The sequence below is a fragment of the Pungitius pungitius genome, chromosome 8, assembly GCF_949316345.1.
Source record: "Pungitius pungitius chromosome 8, fPunPun2.1, whole genome shotgun sequence".
Classification (NCBI taxonomy): domain Eukaryota; kingdom Metazoa; phylum Chordata; class Actinopteri; order Perciformes; family Gasterosteidae; genus Pungitius; species Pungitius pungitius.
In genome coordinates, this window is record NC_084907.1 from 10,548,000 (window position 1) to 10,564,408 (window position 16,409).

General features: G+C 46.0%; 1 protein-coding gene and 1 long non-coding RNA gene across 5 annotated transcripts; both read left to right on the plus strand.

Annotated features, from left to right (window-relative positions):
* On the plus strand, positions 1-11,552 carry ptpdc1a (protein tyrosine phosphatase domain containing 1a). 4 transcript variants are annotated; one of them, XM_037490396.2, is made up of 10 exons: positions 1-257; positions 3,486-3,581; positions 5,880-6,051; positions 6,796-6,876; positions 6,982-7,100; positions 7,876-8,013; positions 8,425-9,473; positions 9,711-9,896; positions 10,276-10,386; positions 10,464-11,552. In XM_037490396.2, exons 2-10 carry the CDS (start codon positions 3,494-3,496, stop codon positions 10,575-10,577), a joined length of 2,058 nt encoding a protein of 685 aa, XP_037346293.2. In that variant the 5' UTR covers positions 1-257; positions 3,486-3,493; the 3' UTR covers positions 10,578-11,552. The 4 variants fall into 4 exon arrangements, with proteins under 4 accessions (XP_037346293.2, XP_037346294.2, XP_062419965.1 ...); XM_037490397.2 differs by lacking the exon at positions 1-257 and adding an exon at positions 387-406; XM_062563981.1 differs by lacking the exon at positions 1-257 and adding an exon at positions 4,295-4,706.
* Positions 11,553-13,324: 1,772 nt separating this feature from the next.
* On the plus strand, positions 13,325-15,574 carry LOC119229730 (uncharacterized). The gene is made up of 2 exons (XR_005121647.2): positions 13,325-13,439; positions 15,007-15,574. It is a non-coding gene; the product is annotated as an uncharacterized LOC119229730 (long non-coding RNA).
* The last annotated feature ends 835 nt before the right edge of the window (positions 15,575-16,409 follow it).

A 16,409-nucleotide genomic window follows, 5' to 3' on the forward strand; every position in this document is an offset into this window, starting at 1 on the left:
ACTGATGGTACCACCGTTACAACTACGCTGACCGAGCTCAGTACGTGGTCACGTGACGTCACGGGACCGTTCTACGACAACATGTCAGGTTGCTAAGTTAGCTAGTGAGCTAGCTGCACTTAGCGGACCAAATGATGTGGCTAGAGAAAACCCAGGTTTGCTACGTGCCAGCGACGAAACAACCTCGCAGTGGGGGAGACGAGTCTGACATGAGCAGTGTCGGACATTGTGAAGACACACCAGGCGACCGAATAGTGGTAAGTCAGGCCCTGTCCGGCTACAGCACGCAGGGCTAATTAGCGTTAGCTAACGTTAGCATCAGGGCTCGCAGCATCAGCACCAGCGGACGAGGCGGACGAGCTAGCTTAGCGCTAGCCTTTCTACGCTACCTCCAAGCCTAATTAACGTTAGTAAGATAACTAACGTAACCACTTGTGCGCAGCTTTGTCCCCCGATTCATGTGGCCAAACGCCAACGTTGGTTTATCGGTATGCGGCTCTGCCGTCGCACTTTCTCGCCACTCTCTCTCAGGTTTTACACCTTTAACTTTGGTCAAAGTGGGCGGTTTGTGTTATGTGGAGCACGTGTCACCATATTGACGCACCCCCGTGCTCTTAAATGGATTTTAATATTGTTGTCCGAGAGCCGTATTGCTCCAGTTTAAACAGCAGCGAGTTGTCTCTCGCCATCATCTTACCGTGTAACCGTGTGCGAACCTTTGTCACACCACGGGCTTGTCATCAGAAAAACAACATGACTGATGTTATTAACTACAGCTGCGCTTTCACTAAATAGTGCATCCTTTTTACCGTCTGAGTGCTTTAGTCCATAGCGAATGAGGTCAGTTACCATGTTAACGTCTAAATGCAATGCTGAATGGTGAGTGGAGTGAGTTTCTCTCTCAGCGAATAGTGGTCGACGTTGTAATTGAAGACGCAGCACAGAATATTTGTTGTTTACCATCCTTATTGTTGGCCTCGCTTATTACTCACTGAATATTTCTCCTTAGTACATTTACATCAGGACCATTTGACAGACCGTCCCCATGGTGACAGGTAGCCATGCTGCATTGTGAATTGTTTTTATTCTACTCAGGTTTGGAAAAAAATCCAACAACCTTTTTTAAAATATTAAACTTAATTTGCGTCAAAATGCACTGAAAAGGTGAACATTAGGTATAGCTCTCCCAGCACCTGGGTAGAGGACTGGCTGGACTCGAACAGTCCAAATGACCCCCTAACGTCTATCCTAACCACTTTTCCTTAAGCTCTGTGGAAAACGTCCCTGGGTCAAGTATAGATGGTCAGCCCGTGTCTCTCTCCCCATTCTACCTACTAGCTAACTCATCACTTGACACATCTCATATTGTATGTATTTGACAAATCAGTAGATTTATTTGGCAAATGAATCTACTCTACGGTTGGTCTCGATTTGATATCCAGTCGTTTCCATTCTACTCTTGCGATTTCCTTTTAAATCCCATAACTTGCTGTGTATTCCCCGTCATTTCCCTGGTACTGACAGATTTATTGAGACATGGTGTGACGAGCACCATCTTTCTTTATCAACACACTCTGTGGAAGTGACTCTCACGTCCCACACTCGCCAGCAGTGTCTTGGCCTCCTTCCCATGTCTCTCACGTCCACCAACACGCCGGCTACCCGCCGCCGGGGAGCGTATGGATCCGACCGCCAAGCGCTTCTGCTCATTCGCGTAGATCGGCAGCTAATTGAGGGGATTTATTTGCAGTCGTACAGTCGCTTGGTGTCATATCGTTGTTAATATTTGATGCGCACACGTCACCCTCGTCACGTAGAGTGCTTCTCACTCACCAGCTTGTTATCAAGAGCTTCCCACCAACGATGCCAAGTGGTGTCGGGCTCCAGCCGGACGGGCCTTTGGATCAGGCTTCTTTTCCGGCCGTGGTGCTGGAGACGCTTCAACCAGAGTCATAACTAGGTTTTGGTGCCATATAAGTGTGTAACAAGAAGTGTGGATTACAGATTAAAGTCCCCAAATCAGTTGTGGGTGGAAAAACTTCACCCCATCAATATTCATAGACGACAGAAGCGTTGCTCCTAACGTGAGTGGCACTCGTCTTTGAAACGGTTTAATATGTTTATCACTATTTAATCTGTCATCTTTTTACAGACAAGTGTCGATTGTCAGATAAAGAATACAAAGTCTTTTCTTTGGGCTCTTTAATATTATAAACCACTATCCTTGCACTCTGTTCATACATTACGTACAAAAATACTTTGTATCACTTGTTAGAATAATGGATTATTAAGTAGTATAATTAGATCAGTATATTTTGAAGTTGCTTTTGAATTCATTTATTTATTAATCATTTTAAATTCTTTTCTAATTTGCTTCCCTTCTGTAAGTAAAAAAAAAAGTAGAACAAAGTGACGGATGGCTTATTGTACGTCGACTCACTTCCATGGCTCAATAGACCCGGATGAAGCAGAGTTTCTGCTGCTGCAATGTTACTAGTGCCACAGTGCTTTTCCTACTATGACAAGTGAAAGACTGTGAGACACTAGATTCTTAGACCACTTGTATTAGAGGGCCCACTGTGATCAACAGGTCTCTGCTGCTTTCAGAGCCGTGTACGCTGTCTCTATTTCACTCTGCATTCCAAATAGGGTCACCTCCGTTCGGTGAAGAAGAGATGGTCAAAGACCGTAATCCAAGATGGTGACGAAGGCATAGCTGAATCGCCATGAAGACTATGTGTGCTTCAAATAGTCTATGGTCTTGTGACCATAATTTTTACAACGCTCTGGCATTGCAGCGTAGTACTGCACTAATTTGCGTTTTCGTGTTCCGATCATTGTAACTACTATTGGTGAAGCGGAAGTCCCCACATAAATACCTGCTGAAATGCTCTTGGTGTGGTCACGGCTTTCCTCTTTGATTACGCCTCCCTGATTGACTTCATCAGAGAGGAAAGACAAAGCTAAAGGTTTCACTCAGAGCTTTGGCTGTAACTGGAGAAGCCCTCCATTAACACAGTGACACCAGCCTGATATCAGGCTGCAAAAATCAAAAGTGCAAGTCAAGAGGGGCGGCAGCGAGAGGCGCACAATAGCAGGTGGTGTTTTCACCTGAATAATTGAGCCGGGGATTATGCCTCAATCTCTCACGTGCACTTTAAAGCGTTGGCAGGTGGACAGCGCTGCTGTGTAACTCGGCACCTCCCAGTTCCCAGCGCCACCAGGCCCTTCTCCCCAGCCCCCCAGAGGGGGAACCAGCACGCTGACACAGGAGCTGCTGACATGGTGGCTCACTTTGCAAACCCCCCCCCCTCCTCCCGGGACGCCTTTGCCGGGCAACGGCACTCCTCCCATCCCATTTGTGTGTGCACCTTGTTAGCGTTATCAGCACATCCCCCGAAGCTTCCCCTCTCCAGGCGCTCTTTCTTTTTGCTCTTTTTTTTTTCATCCGCCTTTGACACGTAATGTTTCTCCACCCATTTCAGCCCCTGCCATGGCAGCCGGTGTCAGCCTACTGAGCAGCCCGCTGTCCTCCGCGGGTGGAGCTCACAGTGCGGAGATCGACACCGAGATGGAGACAGGTAGGAGAGCCCAGCAACATCTGCTTTGAATTGATATGCAGTGCGAACGCTGCACACACTCTGTGGGCCGTCTCTCAGTCATTCAGTCATTCAGTCATTCAGTGAAGGTAATGTGCCTTTTTTTCGTATGGTGTTGGTGAAGACATTGAATCTGGGGCAGAGGGGTGTTTGCAGGCCACCTCTGAAACAAACAAACGATATGTTTTGTAATGTGAAGAATTCCCTCCTCCTGCAGCTGGCCATGGGCCGTAAGATGGATGAGTTTTAATGAAAGAACTTTACACGTTAATAAAAGAAGACACCAGGATCTTTTTCATATTGACGCTGGATGTAAATTGTCCACGAATAAGACATCCGTCATCATGGATGTGACAGGTGCACCGCGGGAAACAATTCTTCTCAATCATTTATTTATTCCTGACGCAGTAGGGACTGAAGTTACAAATATCGCTTTGTTAGCGCCCCCACCAGGTTAAGATAAGATATAGGTCTGTTGTGACCTCTGACTGTTTGTCTCCTCCACAGCAAATTTCCTAATTGTTTTTAGTCACCATGAGAACTGAAAACTGGCTCTGAAAAACTCCTCCGTTTTATACTAATGTCTGTATGACCTCCATCAGTGAAAAGATGATCTCTGAGGAATAAGTTTAGACTCCAGCACAGACCAGCGTGTCGCTGACTGATCCAGCTTCTCTGCCATCTTCAACCTGCAGGAGGGAGGAGGAGAGCTCCGGTCCCAGCAGCAGCAGCAGCAGCAGCAGCAGCGTCTCCTCCTCCCCCTCCAATAATTTGAAAACATTAAAAATCATCACTGATTCTGGGTAAATCAGATGTCGTTGAGAGCCGGCTTCACTGCACCCTTGGACCTGCAGTCAGAGCTTGGGAGGGAGGAGGAGAGCTGTCCGTCCTCCTTTTCCTCCTCCACCTCCATCGAGCAGAGCATCTCTCCGGGAGGCAACGCCGACACCACGCTTTCCAGAATCCATCTCCATGTGTCTGTCGTTCAACATACTTTCAGTAGTGTGTATCTTTTTGGACACGCTGAAATGTGATTGCCACGTTGCTTCCGTGCTGGTTGGAGAAGCGTAACCATGGCAACCCATGCCAGTGTCATGCAACCAAACGGTGATTTATAAGAATCCTAAAGTCTAAACTAATTTAGTGAATTTTCGTACTCAAACTTAATTTAAAGCGTTGATGTTACACAGCCGTCAGCTGTTGTCTGTATAACATTATTAACGTTATCACTTTGCATTTTGGAAAAAATGACGCTCGTATCGGGCAGCTTACAGCTTACGTCAAAGAACATACGTCACAGAAAAAGTGAAAAATGAAGTTTGCATACTTTATGTCTATTTGTTTGTTAATATTCATATGTTTGTGAACATTTAAATACTTAATTCCTATTGTCAATAGTAGCAGCAGAAGGCGTGATGTTTACACGGACTGAAATTGTATTTGTCTCTTCTAGTCTTCTGGCTACTCAAAGCTCCTCAGTCCTACATGTCATCATTCACGCACACGCACTGATGACAGGCTGTCACTCACACATCGCTGATCCTCTGATCCAAGGACAACCCGGCTCCACTGAGGCACCGCTGCCCTATACGCATCTATTTAGAATGTGCTTCACTGAACAATCTAGAAGCTCCAGCTGATTTCAGTTTAAATATGAGGACATTCTCGCTTTTCTAATTAATCATCAAATATTCAAATAATAATAATCAAATTAAATTGGGATACTTTCAACAAGAGATTTTCTCCACAACAAAACGCTTTATTTCAAGTTTTATTGGAGTAAGTGTTGCGTTCTGAGGTCCGCCGATGACTTTGGATGCGGTCGTCATGGTGACACCTCAAATGCTGCTGCTGAAACCGACCGCCCCCACCCCCCCACCCCCTCTCTCCCTCTGATGTCGTGCGATGACTCACGGCTCGCTCGGTGTTGCGAGTACAGAGACGCAGGCGGCAGAGACATGCAGCGCCACCGAGGACGGCGGTCTGTAGCCGCGGCGATGGCGAGTGGCGCGAGGAGGCGCGACCGCAGGCACTCTGCGCCGGACGTCCTGCTGAAGGCCCTGCGGCGCAGACGCAGCTCTGCCATGGAGACGCTCTCTGCCTCCTTACACAGAGCGATGGCGGCTGTCAGCGTGAAGCAGCGTGAACGCAGCTGCAGGAGATGTAACCATTGCGTTTAGGACTTTGATGTTGACTTCAGCTGCAAAGACGTCATTTATCAAGCAGTGTTGTTAAATTTTTCTTATGTGTATTTTCTCTCCCCCCCCCTCTAACTACCAGCCAGTGCCAGGGTCCCAACAGCAAAGTACACCAAGATGGGGGAGACCCTGCGGCACGTCATCCCCGGTCACATGCAGTGCTCCATGGCCTGCGGGGGAAGAGCCTGCAAGTATGAGAACCCGTCTCGATGGAGCGATGAGGAGCAAGCCGTCAAAGGGTTGTACTCTTCCTGGTATGCTGTCCTCTGTGCTGCGTTTCCTTTACGGGTCACTGGAGTTGACGTCAATAGTGACACGAAAAAGCCGATATGTTTGTTGTGATTATTCTATTACACTGTGGTTTTATCTTCTTCCAAATGGAAACATTGAACGCGTGATACCAGCGTATCAGTGTGTTTGCAGGGGAGATGCTGAAAGCAAACACAGTGATTCATGCTCAGGCTCAATTAGAGAGGACGGTTTATTTGGCTCCATGACAACGAGCGGACAGAAAAAATACATATTCAGGTGCTCACTTTACTAATTTGATCTGAAGATTTCCTCTAAATGTAATGATCCCTCATTTGCATATTTAAATATAAAATAAAATAAAATAAATGTAATAATGTAAGGAATTAACTGGGGAATATTTGTATCGTATCCACCTGTGTTAAAACACTGATTCAGAAGCTCAGCAAAGCTGCAGGATCCTTCCTCTCTCTGTTCAGAAGGGTTTTACTCAGGACTGTTTATATTTCATTCCCATCCTCATTTACATTTTGTTCTCAAAACATAATTTTGAGGTTACGGGAGATACAAAGGGGTATCTAAAGTCCCCTCTGTGTCAAATAAATGCATTAAAGACATCATTTCAGCAAACCTATTAACATAATACAGTTTACTATCTAATGAACTTGATAATTAGCCCTTAATCACCTTTATACTTTTCTGATTTTTCTGATTAACAACCCCCAACTTGTCATATTCTCCACCTCCAGGATTACTGACAACTTGCTTGCTATGGCAAGGCCTTCCACTGAAATCATAGAGAAATTTCATGTAATTGAACAGTTTCAAAGGTACAGTAGTCTCCTTCTTTCTCAGCTTTCTTTTACTAACATTTAGACTGTGGAGACGTGTCTGTCTGTGCTCTGTAATGTGTGCTGTGCTGCTGCGCCGCTCAGGTGTGGGTTGAAGACGGTCATTAACCTGCAGCGACCCGGAGAACACGCCAGCTGTGGCAACCCGCTGGAGCACGAGAGCGGCTTCACTTATCGGCCTGAAAGCTTCATGGAGGCTGGAAGTGAGTGTCCACACCCACGTGAACACATGAACCGATGCGCCAACGTGTTCTGGTAACTCTTGGAGACAGAGCATGATTCATAACGCTTTAGCATCTTCTCGGGATCTCACGTGGTTCTGAACCCCGGATATCTCTGTGAGTTCAGCAGCTGTCTGTGCAGATTACTCGTCACTGACCAGCGTCTCACGTAGCGTTTCAGATTCAGTGTGAACTGATACTCTTCAAAAGGTGCGAGTATATCTACTCCGCGAGATGTATGAGTGAAGGACTTCAAGAACACTTTCAATAGGGAATGGGCTAAATAGCTTACAATACAGAGACTAGATATCTGTCAATCATAGTGTAGCCACGCCCTAAATCATAGCCAGCTCTATTATTACATTACATTACATTACATCCAAAGCAATTTACAATAAGTGCATTTCAACCATTGTCTATTTGACTCTAATTAGACCATGATTTACTAAATGGACATCATGCTGCATTTGAGAAGACTTGAGACTGGATTTAAGACATAAACTGATGTTTACAATGTTTACAGAGGGAATGAATCAAGAGAGAAGTAGAGATATACGTCTGGGCACACAGTAACGTGTGCACACACGCACGTGAGCCGACTCCCAGGGGGGGCGAACAGTCATTTGGAAAAAAAGTCGGTGTCCACCCACAACCCCCCCACAACCCCCCCCCACCCCCGTCGGTCCGTCTGCACCCACTTCAATGCAAATAATGTGGCTTCTGACCAGCTCTGAATTCTTCTGGCTTTGCGGCTCAGTTTATTACTACAACTTTGGGTGGAAGGATTACGGTGTGGCCTCTCTGACTACGATCCTCGACATGGTGAAGGTCATGTCATTTGCCGTCCAGGAGGGGAAAATGGCTGTCCACTGCCATGCCGGTCTTGGAAGAACAGGTTGGTTACACCGCTCACTTTGGCACATGACTTAAAGACCGGGTACATTTATTTGAGTTTATTCACCAAAATCCAAACAATCATATTTTATTTGAGGCAGTTAAGTTTTAGGTCCATGATGCTATTAACCCTTTGATGAACTCTTTCCTTGTGGCCTGATGGTACACCGCACGTCACTGAACGACATACGGCAGCTTAAATCCATATTACAGTAGATTCTGACGGTATCCCAGTATGTGATGGTATTTATTCATTGAGGCATAAGAACTAATTCTGCTAACTAACATCAGTAGTTACGGCGTAACGCCGGTATGAACGCTACGTGAGAAGTTCATCTTATACCGGTGTTCTGTTTGAACCGGTATACCGTGTAGCCCTATAGTACAGCATTTCTTGGCTGCTGTCCTGCAGGTGTGCTGGTGGCTTGTTACCTGGTTTTCACGTCGCGGATGAGCGCCGACCAAGCCATCCTGTTTGTGCGAGCCAAGCGGCCCAACTCCATCCAGACCAGAGGCCAGCTGCTGTGCGTCCGGGAGTTCGCCCAGTTCCTGGTTCCCCTCCGGAGCGTCTTCTCCTGCGCCGAACCCAGAGCGAGCGCCGTCACCCTCTCCCAGTACCTCACCCGCCAGCGCCACCTGCTGCACGGCTACGAGGCCCGCCAGATGAAGAACGTGCCGAAGGTGGTCCAGGTGGTGTGTGCACTCCTCGTGGGCATCGTGGCCGACAGGCAGGTGGTGATGGAGGAGGAGCGGGCGCAGATCCCCGACCTGGTGGCCGAGGTGGAGAAGACCGTGTCGCAGCAGGCCATGCAGCAGCTGGGCAAGGAGATGAGGGTGAAGGGGATCCCCGTGCCCCCTTGTCTGTTCCACCCCCACGGCCCCCCCGCCGCTACGCAGTCCACACACGGTCAGCCCCTCGCCAGTGACAATGAGCTGAACCTTCTGTGGGGGTATGCGGGAAGCCCCCCGATTTCCCCCCTGTCCAACATCAGGAGCCTCAGCGATTCCGCCCTCCACAAACATGGACAACTGCACGATTACAGTTTTGGGGATTTCAATAGGAGCCAACCGACCAACGGCCTGACCGACCATTCCTCGTCTCACAGCAGCCTTCCAGCGGGCCGCCACTACGAGCCCCCCCCTCAGGACTTCGCCATTCAGGGCCCCCATAAGGCCGCAAAGCAAGGCGCGCGATCCCTGTCGTTAAGGAAGCCGCTCCGCCAGGGGCATCAGAGTATGCCTTTCGCCCTGTCCGAGCCGGGAGGAGCACCTCGCCGCCAGGCCGCGCGGAGCGGGAGCCCAGCGGGGACCGGGCAGGAGGCGCCGGCAGACCGAGGAGAACTCCCCTTCATCGCCTTCCAGTCTGAGCTCTCCCGAGAGGCCAGACGCCTGCTGGTGGCCAAAGCTCTGGCCATGGAACACACAGACAAGGATCTCACCTCCAGGGTCTCAATGTGGCAGGTAGCGCACCGCGGCGAATGCTCCTAAATGTATATGTATGTACAGAGCTCCTCACAACATAGCTGCTTTTTAACCGTTTGATGCATATGATCATACCAGCATTGTCCTTCTACTGGAGGAAACCAATCAGAATTTAGCTATATCATTTTCAGCGCAGTTTGATCCCAGTTAACGAAAAGAGCGAGTTGTTTGGTTGCTTTGTGAATCTTGGTCCCTGCCCTTTGCTGTGATGTCCAGACGGAGCTGAACTCCAGAGAGGGAGCGTGGGAGAGGCTGTGCGTGGAGAGAGATCCACTCGTCCTCTCTGGTCTCATGTGGTCCTGGCTGGAGCAGCTCAAAGATCCAATCATCAGCAGCGAGGAAGTAAAAGCCCTCAGCGAGAAGAGCGTCAACCCTCAGAACGCCCTGGATTCTCTGGAAAAGGTAGCGGGGTCGAATATCACAGCTAATCATAATCCTGCTTCCGTCTGCAAAACAGAAGTCCTGATCTCATTGTGAACGCGTTAAAGGCAGCGGCATGTGAGAGAGGTGGAATGAGATGTGTGTGTGCCCACACATTAGCCAGTGGCCAGTTCAGAGCAAATGTGTTGAAGAGATTATTTCATGTTAGATGCGTTGGATTTAAAAGAATTGTCCTTTTGAGAAAGATAGCTCAGTGTTTTCAACTGTTTTCCTCTGAAGTAGCTAGCAGCATTAGCTAGGCCATGTATGCGTTTTATCTCGGTGAGTGTGTGCTTTTCTTTCATGTGATTTATTATTACTTGCGATATTCTGATGGTATGACACGTCCTCCCCGTCGCAGGGCCACAGACTCACTCTGCTCTGCATCCTCGACTGCGCTGCTCACCTGCTGCCGATGCCTGAAGAGGTGGAGGCTCGTTTCCTTCACCACACGATAAAAGTGTTTACCAAGGTGAGCGTTAGCACGGCGCTGTGTGCCGGTTATTACAATCAGGAATTCTCACTTTTTTTCTTCTTTCCTCGCTCCAGATGGACCCCGCCTCAGAGAAGAGCGAGCCCCTGTACGCGACACTCAAACAAACCCTGACCCCCCTCTTTCATGAGCTGCGGGACAAAGCTATGGAAGAGAACGAAGACTCGTGAGCCTCAAGGACGGTCCGACAGGAGGAGAGGAGAGTCACACACAGCGTTCCGCCTTCCCTTCCGGGCATTATTGTAATTGAAGCCAGTTCCTCTCGTCAGATACAAATGAGATCTGCCAATCTTCAGTCTCTGGAGGTTTTCTGCGTGTTTTGAAGGTTTACAGTTTTCTTATTTCCGTTGAAAGCTCTTAATAGTGTCTAAGCACTGCCATCCTCTCTGTGCCACGTTGTTCAGTGTCTTTGTTTCCAGTGTAATCTTTGAGTGTGGACTAGATGCCGCTTTTATTGTCCAACTCTCAAGTTGTTTTGAAAGATGACTTGAGAAACGTTCTCCATGTAAACGTGTGACTCGAAATGTCAAAGAGGATTCCTTATTTAAACCAAAATGATGTTTTTACACTGTGCGCATGCTGCAACGTGTCTTATTTACTCACGTCACCCTATTTAAAGATGCAACCATCGGTTCGACAGTGACCAGCCCCGCAGGCGGCTCAGTTCACCAAGAATGTCAAAGTGTTTTCTTCAAGTCAAATGCAAACCGGGGCTACTGTTTATGCGATGCAAACCTGACCGGCACCGCGGTGCATATTCCTGTCCATGTCCTCAATACGCCTCGCACCAAAAACTCTTCTGTTGTTCGTGCATTGGTCAGACTTTGATCTGCCGGCCTCATCACCACTGGCCTCCTGCCTGTGTCATGCTGCTGGGTGTAACCTCGCCTTGCTTGTGTCTGTCTGTGTGTGTGTGTGTGTGTGTGTGTAAAATGTCGGTGGATGCCTCAGATGTCTCCGATGTGGATACAATGTATTGTAGATCTGCTGACAAGTTCTCAATGCGGAACACTGATGCTAATAATAATATTACTAACGGTAATGACACGAGATGTTGTACTGTGGGGAATTTGTCAGACAAGCACTATTTTTTTCATTGTTGCAATGACTACTTCTTACAGAATTAAACAACTCACTGAAGGCCAGTTGGAGCGTTTGTTTTCATTGTACCCATTTGAGGCTGACCAGCTTTATTTTCAGCACCCAGCTCAGGGAGAAAGGAAAGTGTGCCTCCTGGTGTCTTCTCAGCAGTCTCACATCGAACACAGGACCAAAGTTGTGCAAAACACTCAATATATTGTTTTTGAATGAAAAACATTGCTGTATATATGCAAATGATTCAGGATGGAGCTTAGAAATCAGTGTTTATTTATATTATGTATATAAATGGTCATCGTTGCTGCAGTGGTTTCCTGTTTCTTATGATCAATCAGCCCAGTACATACGAGAATCCTACATGTTCTTGTAAGCCTGCAAAGTAAACCTTTTAGCCCCTAAGCCGTTGGTTAGAGCTCCTTAAAGAACACCACAGCTGCCGGAAAAGCCTGAATCACATTAACGTTCAGATAGAGGTTGATGGGGGATTTGAGTTGTGCTGTGTAAACGCCGTGAACACACACAGAAACTTCCCGTAACACGTGCATGACGCTACTTTCTGACTCATTTTTTAAACAATGTTGGTTTGCATTTTTGGTACAGATGCTAAAGTTGACGTGTTTGCTATTTGGTTTTGTCTGCAAAGGTTTAAGTGATATAAGGGATATATGGGAAGCTGGGGTCAAAACAATGAGAAAGACCCCATAACAACTGATGAGTCACTGGTAAGTTATCCTATGCTATCCTGACTCAATTTTTAACACTACGCAGCGTTTGGTGAAATTCAACATTCTTTTTTAAACACTCAAAAAAGTTGCTGAATATATCGTAATATCTTAATATTATTATGTACTGGCAGTGTTGTGCCTGAACGCGTTCATTGAACGATAGTTCACGAACTCGTTCATATTTTGGGCGAACGTGAACTGAACGTACTGTATTAATGCCCGATGAACGTTACTGTGAACTCGTTCATTCTGGTGTCTGTGAACGGCGCGTTCTTTCAGGTTAACGTCGTTCAAAAGGGTGCCAGATTTCTATAGAAAACACACCGAAAACGCGCCTTAATAAGTAGCGGTAAAAACACCCAATCTGGCAACACCAGCCTCCAGTGTCGCACCGCGCATGCGTCATCAAAAAAAAGAAGAAATGCATGGAGGCGACAACTGCGTGTAGCAAAGAGGCGGCGTATAATAATTTAGAGTTTTATGAAGTTACTGACAAGGTCGGTGAGGATGGGAGGAATCTGACCTTTCTTTGCAAACATTTGCACCTTAATGATAACTGTCGTGTTTTTATTCCTTATTTTAAAAAGACCATTCTAACAGCATGTATTTGAGAATGCAGTGTATGGGTGAACGCTGCAGCTGCTGCTAGTGTGGAGTGAATGGACAGAAACATTGATATGAAGAATAAATCTGATGCATAGCTTCAGTGTTAAAACTGATAAAATAATTGCTGTCTGTGGTTCTATATGGGCTTTGGCAATCATTTTGAAAAATAATAACTTTGAACTATGAACTTAGTTCAAATATTTTGAAGTTTGAACTATGAACTGAACTAGTTCATTTTAAAATTTGTGAACTGAACTAGTTCATGTAGAAAGTGAACTTTCCCAACACTGTGTACTGGTAATATAATAAGATAAATGACGAGGGAGGGTGCAATGGGATAAAACTGGATTTTGTTTTGTCAAAGGAAATTAAATTACTTATTACATTAAATGATTAATTGCTTAGCACATGTATCTACACAGTATACATGTTTTTTGTGATGCAATGGTTCATCCGTTCATTAGGGGTATGATGCAGTGTACAGTCCTAACCAGCAGGGGGCGGACGATGCGGCTCTAAGCTCGTGGCAGGCTGCGCCAGCAACCCACGAAGAAGAAGAAGCAGTCAGAGGGTGTGGAGCAGCAGTCTCGTCATGGCAGCCAGGTGGGTAAAGTGTGGCATTTAGACATTTTGAGTACATATAGCTCAGTGCCCGAGCCCATATTCTTTAAACGCGTTATAATACTAATTGGAGCTGTGTCATTGCGGAAGAGCCAGCTGCCGTGCTTTTATCCAACGCGTTACTGGACAGCCATGCCGAAACGTGCTGCTAGCTAGCCGCTAGCTAGGTGGGGCTAGTTAGCACGTTGTAAGGAGTGGTTAACTGACGTAGCTGGCATTATGCGGTGCAACGTATTGACCACTTAAGATGTAACGTTACTTTGCATTACCACATTTATCGGACCTCCCTAGCGGTTAAAACTTTTCAAATAAGATGTTGCCCTCCTCAACTGCCTAGTCACGCTGGCTAGTAATGTGAGCTAATGTTAGCTTGCTGGCTTTGCTTGTTAAAGGAGTGTCAGTCTAGAAGCCGGTAGGAACGTTTAAGGTCACTTCAACAGTAGGCTTGTCAAAAACCTTGCATTCACAAGCTCCTCTTGTCTCTTTTATTGAATTATTTTTGCGTCTAGTGTCAAATCCGTATATTATTAACGTTACACGTTTCTCCAGCTAGATATTGATCACATCAAAAGTACTCAACACATTAACGGTCCGTACTTCTCATGATGCTATAATTTACACTAATCAATTGATGGATAGCTGCCTCATTGATCATTGGTTTAAGGCTCTATTAAAGTCGAGACATTCAGGTCATAGCAGGATCTTAGTTGAGGTTAACGACGAGATTTCCTTTAAATGGTAGATATAAAAAAAGAAGAGAACCCAATGCTTTCAACATTGATTGCTAGTCCTCGAGTGATCTCCTGCGCAGCTGGATTGCATTTGATGACACATCTCGTTATCAGTGAAGTAACTAACAGAGGATTTCAACATCTCCAGATTCAGAAAATGTGCTTACCATGTTGCAGTCTCACCGCAGCTTATTTCCCTTGAAGCTTTCTCATTAATCTATTGCCATTAGTAGAAACTTTGAATACACTGTTGCAGAAGAGCTTTCTTAAGTCCCAATAAAATACTTTGATTTCATTGGCTATTACAGTGTTTCCCCATACCATTATAACAGGGGGGCGCCTTCCACGCTGACATGTCCGTGTGAGCAGAGAGCATGAGAGTGACTACTATCCCCCGGTCGCCCGAATATTACCCCCCCACCCCTGAAACACCAGTGTTCCCCTAGGGGAAACACTATCATTAATCAGATGATTATGCCAGTCGTCTCCAGCCGCACATCTGGATGCACTTCAGTTTGAGTCTGTTAATCTTTGTCAGAATGCCGAAGCATTTAGTTGCACAACATTTGATCGGCTGCCAGCTGCTGTCCGTGGTCCTGAACTTTAAATGAACATTCAGATGGGCGTCACCGTTTTGGCTTTGGCTCACATTTTACTTGGTACCCCTTAAAAACTGAATGGTATTTTAACTTAATTAGTTGGACTGAAAGGTTTTCCAGTACAGTTAACATGCATGTTTTGTTCACAGCTTCATTAGCTGTACCATAGTTAATGTTGAGCTTAACTTCTTCCCATCCATATGACCTTTTATCCATCAGATCTCAGCTGTTTGCCCGTTTCAGAGGACCTGAAGTCTGCCGGCGGCTGCCTTTTACCCAGGAGTCTGATCATCTTCAAATCTGCAACTGTTCTGTTTGCACCGTGGGATGAGGTAGTAGGTTGTATAGTTTTAGGGTCATACCCACTGGGAGATAACTATTAAACCTACTGTCTTTCCCAAAGTGCTAATTACACCTCTCAGTGGAACCTCCATGTCATCTGAAGGCCAGTTTTCAGTCATGGTTGCACAGCAATACAATGTTTTATGGCGGTTGCTCACACAGTGTGAGGTAGTAGATTGTATAGTTTTGAGGGTAGTGATTTTGCCCTGTTTGGAAGATAACTATACAATCTATTGCCTTCCCTGAGGAGTAGCATCTCTTCATTTATTTAGAGAATTCATATATTTATCTTTAAAGAAAGCTTTGGGAACGCCAGAAAACGCATTGTCATATGGAAGTCCTCTGTTGCCCAATGAACACGTCAAGCTTAAACTGTTATATTTAATACATTTGTATAGAAGCAATATTTTTTGGATTAAATTGTTCATGAAAGCACTGGAATGTTTATCTTGCATCTTATTTATGTACCAGAAGATTGATTCATTTAGCTTTAAATTGTAGACTGAATATATTGGATATTCATTTACATATTGTTCTTTATGCAGCTGCACTACAAATGATTGGTGTGTGTGCGCTTGTGTGTACATATATATTAAAAACCTATAGCTGGAAGTCATAAATAAGCCACCAAAGTTGTGGAATCTTTTCTGTGGAGCGATGAAACCAAACTAGAACTTTGGGGCCTTTGGATCAGCAGCATGTCTGGAGGAAGAAGAATGACGACGATGAGAAGATCACACTGCTTATGGTGGGCTCCCAGTGATGCTCTGGGGCTGCGTCTCCGCGTGTGGAGGGCACGATGGATTCACTACCGAAAAACGTCATGTCATGTCTTTGAAGTAGCTGAAGCTTCCAACAGGACAATGATCCCAAGCGTACCTCAAAGTCCACACACTCAAATCGTTTTGTGCCACAGAAATATATATTTTTCTCATTATAGCATATCACGGTTTTGTCTTAACGCGTGGCCTGATGTCTAATACCGGTGTCATAATGCGCTTCAGAGTTTTCTGCTCTCCATCTCTGACAACAGACTCTGCCTCCAACTTGGTCCTAAGCGGGATTTGGATTTAATTGGTTTCAGGCCCACAGCAGAGTTTCCCTTCTTACCAATTTCATCGGCATGGCAACTAATTCTGACATCTTGCCTTTGGAACTAGTAAGTGTAGGAACACGAACTCCAATATGTCTGGAATAAAGTTGGTTATGAAGGTACATTTAGTTTCAGTGACATTTGTTTTTATTTACTTCATTTGATGTGATGCATCCACTTCAGTGGT

Excerpts from the sequence above, each read along its gene's own strand:
- ptpdc1a (XM_037490395.2), top strand. The coding sequence starts at position 5,495 with ATGTCGTGCGATGACTCACGGCTCGCTCGGTGTTGCGAGTACAGAGAC. Across the intron at positions 5,763-5,879 it reads TGAACGCAGCTGCAGGAGAT|CCAGTGCCAGGGTCCCAACA; the intron begins GTAACCATTGCG and ends TCTAACTACCAG. Across the intron at positions 8,014-8,424 it reads TGCCGGTCTTGGAAGAACAG|GTGTGCTGGTGGCTTGTTAC; the intron begins GTTGGTTACACC and ends GCTGTCCTGCAG.